General features: G+C 50.3%; 1 protein-coding gene across 1 annotated transcript in view; it reads right to left on the bottom strand.

Moving 5' to 3' along the window:
* Positions 1–652: 652 nt before the first annotated feature.
* The window catches only part of ADCY1 (adenylate cyclase 1 (brain)), a 95,482-nt gene continuing 91,794 nt past the window's right edge, over positions 653–4,340 (bottom strand). The window contains exons 8-9 of the mRNA XM_011983278.1: positions 3,102–3,257; positions 653–1,037 (exon numbers count right to left, since the gene is read on the bottom strand). Of these exons, the coding sequence (XP_011838668.1) occupies positions 951–1,037; positions 3,102–3,257 (243 nt within the window). The 3' untranslated portion in view covers positions 653–950. The remainder of the gene's footprint in view (positions 1,038–3,101; positions 3,258–4,340) is intronic.

The following is a 4,340-nucleotide window of genomic DNA, read 5'->3' as shown; positions in this document are numbered from 1 at the left end:
GACACTTGACTCTCTGGATTCCACTACACAAAACCATCAGAGAAGTAAACGTGCTTTCATGACCAAAAGCTCTGTCCACGATTTGCTTCATTTAAACATAACAGAAATAACCTAAATATCAATGGAGGTTAAGTAAATGGTTTCTCTTTAGGCTGGAAATCTATATAATGATTTTTAAAAATCATATTTTTTGCCACCATAAAAAAGAATGAGTTCATGTCCTTTGCAGGGGCATGGATGAAGCTGGAAACCATCATCCTCAGCAAACTAACACAAGAACAGAAAACCAAATACGGCATGTTCTCACTCACAAGTGGAAGTTGAACAATGAGCATACATGGACACAGGGAGGGGAACATCACACACGGAGGCCTGTCAGGGGTTGGGGGGAAAGGCAAGGGAGAGCATTAGGACAAATACCTAATGCATACGGGGCTTAAAACCTAGATGATGGGTTGATGGGTGCAGCAAACCACCATGGCACCTGTATACCTACGTAACAAACCTGCACGTTCTGCACCTGTATCCCAGAACTTATAAAGTAAAATAAGGACCAAAAAATCATATTTATGATAAGTATTTAATACTATAAGAAAATGTTTATGATATATTTGCAAGCAAAAAAAAAAAAAAACAATGAGCAACCAAACTGCCTGTGTATCATCAAGTTTATTTAAAAAATACAGACACACACACTTAAGAAACTGGAAGGAACAAAACGTTCATGATAGCTTTTTTGTGGGATGGTAGGATTGCAGATAAATGCTTTTCATTTTCTCCCTTGTGCATTTTTGTGTTTCTCCATATTTTCCATAATCAATTATGTTTACGATCAGGAGAAACTGCTGAGAGAAGAAACAGCTGGCGTGAATGCCCTGGGGGGTAAGGGCTGATGGCAGGAGCTCATCCTTGCAGCACTGGTGACAGTGGCTGTTGGGCAGGACCTGAAGCTACGTGCACAGTTGCCCCCGTTGCAGGGTGGGAGACCAAATCCCCAGGAGGACGTCCAGGCCACTCAGTGAGGGATGGATCTGAACCTACAGGAGAGGCATCAGATGTGTGGGGTCTGACACATTTTCTCTGCTTGACCAAATTTCAGCCAGGCTCTGAAACTTCTCCTAGGCCCAATGGTGCACTTCCTTATAAAATCCAGTTTTAGCAGGAACACTCCACCCTCAATATCCTATCCCCCTCCTATCTGATCAGGTTCCTCACCCTCCACCAGCCCCCAGGGGAGGCCTGATCACCTAGACCTGTCTTCAGCAAGAATCGTGCTAGGTCAGTTGGCCAGAATCCCCTTACCCCTATGTTTCCTCTCAGAAATTTTCCATCCACTGACCCTCACTACCCTCCTTCTGTTAGGAGCTGAGTCCAGCCTCTCCCCTCAATAGCACAACTCCACTGCCACTGCTGGGGTTCCTATGCCATAGCTATGGTCCCACATACAGACTGTCTTACTGTGTTAGCAAGTGTCATTGAATAATTTTTTTTTTTTTTTGAGACGGAGTCTCACTATGCCACCCAGGCTGGAGTACAGTGGCACGATCTTGGCTCACTGCAACTTCCACCTCCTGGGTTCAAGCGATTCTCCTGCCTCAGCTTTCGGAGTAGCTGGGACTACAGGCACGCGCTACCACACCTGGCTAATTTTTGTATTTCTAGTAGAGATGGGGTTTCACCACGTTAGTCGGGCTGGTCTCGAACTCCTGACCTTGTGATCCACCCACCTTAGCCTCCCAAAGTGCTGGGATTACAGGCATGAGCCACCAAGCCCACCAAGCTGGTCAAATAATTTTCTTTAACAGCTCCTGCCCTCCTGGCAGAGACTGGGCCCTTGTGCAACACCGCCACCTAGAGGCCAGTCCCCGCTGCCCTGGCTCCCATACCCCTGAATGAGCACAGCTGGGGAACAGGGACCCTGAGGAAGAGGACAGTCTGAGGTGGTACCAGTCTGTCCAAGAGCCTTAGCAAGCCGTTCGCCTGAACTCCGGACACGTGTGCTCACAAAAGCAGCGCCAAGGTCACAGATGGCACAACGCACTCTCCCACCTGATGCCTAACTCTAGCTCCAAGGCTGGGCTCCATCAAACGCTGAGGCTGGCAGGCCTGGGCTGAGTCTGGAGGTGCGGGTAGCAGAGGGGGAGAGAAGAGAGTGGTAACAGGCCTGGATGCCCGCAGAGGGTGACTGCTGCAGGTGGGGACTGCTGTGTGCACACAGACTGCACCTATTCCTCTTGTCCTAGGCATACGCCCTACTGGGACTACCGCAGACATCCCTGCAGAGACCACCTGCCTGTCGTGCCCCGTCACCACCTTTGATGCCTCCTGCAGTGGAGACGCTATTCTCCTCCCCATTTCTGACTTGCTTTCACTCATCATAAGGCAGCGGCAGTAGGGAGCCCTGTCTGGGGGGCAGATGGTGATGAAGGAGTGACACTGGAACTGCAAAAGCCCAGGCTTCCAGGCTCGCCCTGCCCACAGCACCTGCTGCAAAGCTGGGAAACCTGGGGTCCAGGGGTAGGGAATCAGGTACTGTGGGTGAGGAGTCAGAGGTGGAGACTGCTGAGAAGACAGTGTTTTGCCCATCTGGACGTCCTGGGTGGGCTGCAGACCGAGAGTAACAGGGGAAGGCCATCTGCAGGCAGTGCACTCCTGCACAGAGAGGGAGCCAGGAAGCCGCACAGGCACAGACAGATGAGGCATAGGCTTGGACGCTGGGGGCAAGGATGACAGGTGGGTAGGGCCAGGCTTAGTGTGACATCCACCTAAGGAGGGAGGGTCCAGCACATCTGCCCAGAATGAATACCCTCAGAGGCCATTTAGACAGCAGATGGGGAATTTTAGCTTGGATTTATGGATAAACACAAATAAATACATAGATTATGGATAAATACAAAGAATGCCAAGGAGCAAAAAAGTACACTATAATGACTTTTGCGGGAAATAAAAAGTAGCTCAGCTCTGAGCAGCATTTACAAGATTATCCACATGTAAACAGGGAGTTCTGATCTAGCCAAATCACACGGGGTCCATATTGGGAGGGCAGGAGACAGATCAGTCCCTGGCAGCTCCAGCATGGCAGGTTCCCTGGCTGTTCCTACCTTGTCATCGTCCTCGCAGGTCATGACATTGGAGAAGGGGATCTCGGCCTTGAACATCTTTCGGCAGTGCATGAGCTGCACCAGCAGGTAGCAGACAGTCTTGAACTTCATCCTCTTGGCCGGTTTTATATCTGAGAGAATCAGGCCTGGAAATATCTGTTCAAACACACAAGGGGCAAGGAGAAATGCTGTGAATGAGACACATTCTGCCTCTCGGGCTGGGAATGCAATCCTGACAGCTACAGCCACCCCAGGGCACTGGGATTCATTTGCTCGGTGCCTACTTCATGCCAGGCATAGGGGAACGTGCCAAGAATAGAGCAGCAAACAAAACCACAACCCACGTCCAAAAGGTTCGATTCTCAAACCACACCAAAGGCCTCTAAAAGCCAATGTGATGCATGGAATCCTGAAGCAAAGTTGGGGGAGGCTAGAAGCCCTGGTCAGGAAAGACAACCAGGGCTTGAAATAAAGGTCTTTGCTACCTCATTCAGCTTCCAGTATATCCCCTTCTACGGACACGGAAATAAATTGCATGGGGAGGATGGGGAGGGCTGCGCAGTGCACCCAGCTGAGGCTCAGAACCTCAATTCCCTCACAGTCCTCATGTTCTGGGTGAAATTCCATCTGTAAAATCAGATGAACATCACCCACTCACCCCTGGGGGCCTTCTCAAGGTCAAATGAGGTGATAGGAAAGTGGGACCCCATGAATGCCCCACTGTCATTGCTCCTGCTGGCCAGCCTGGCTTCTGAGTGAGGCCAAAGTTTCTGCACCCCCACAGCAGCTCTGACCCCACCTCCTCTCCAGAAATGCGGTACTCCTTCCTTGGCCTCGCTGCCTACCTCTCAACTTCACTTTCTCTGGCCCCTAAAGGTAGGTACAAATCTCCACTCTTCAAAACAACAAAACCCCCTTCTTCTGAGCATTCTCACTCTTCCCCTCCCACTATTCAAGATTCTCTAAAGTGGGGCTGTATACTGTACCTACCTTGTCACCCCCTTTCACCCTCAAACTACAGGACTGGATGCTAGTGTCTCTGTCAATGTGACAGAGCCCAGGGGCCTGCATCTACTGGGGTGCACAATGACTAGCTCCCATAAATTGTTCCTTTAAAAAGAGCCAACACAGTAATGGCTCTGCACTCTCACCTGAGCCATTGACCCTCCCCTGAGCCTGAACCCCTCACCTGAGCCCTGAATCCCTCACCTGAGCCATGAACCCCTCACCTGAGCCCTG

The sequence above is a fragment of the Mandrillus leucophaeus genome, unplaced genomic scaffold, assembly GCF_000951045.1.
Source record: "Mandrillus leucophaeus isolate KB7577 unplaced genomic scaffold, Mleu.le_1.0 Scaffold248, whole genome shotgun sequence".
NCBI classification, from domain to species: Eukaryota; Metazoa; Chordata; class Mammalia; order Primates; family Cercopithecidae; genus Mandrillus; species Mandrillus leucophaeus.
The sequence above is the reverse complement of the archived record's forward strand: the minus strand, read 5'-3'. Positions and strand labels throughout refer to the sequence as shown.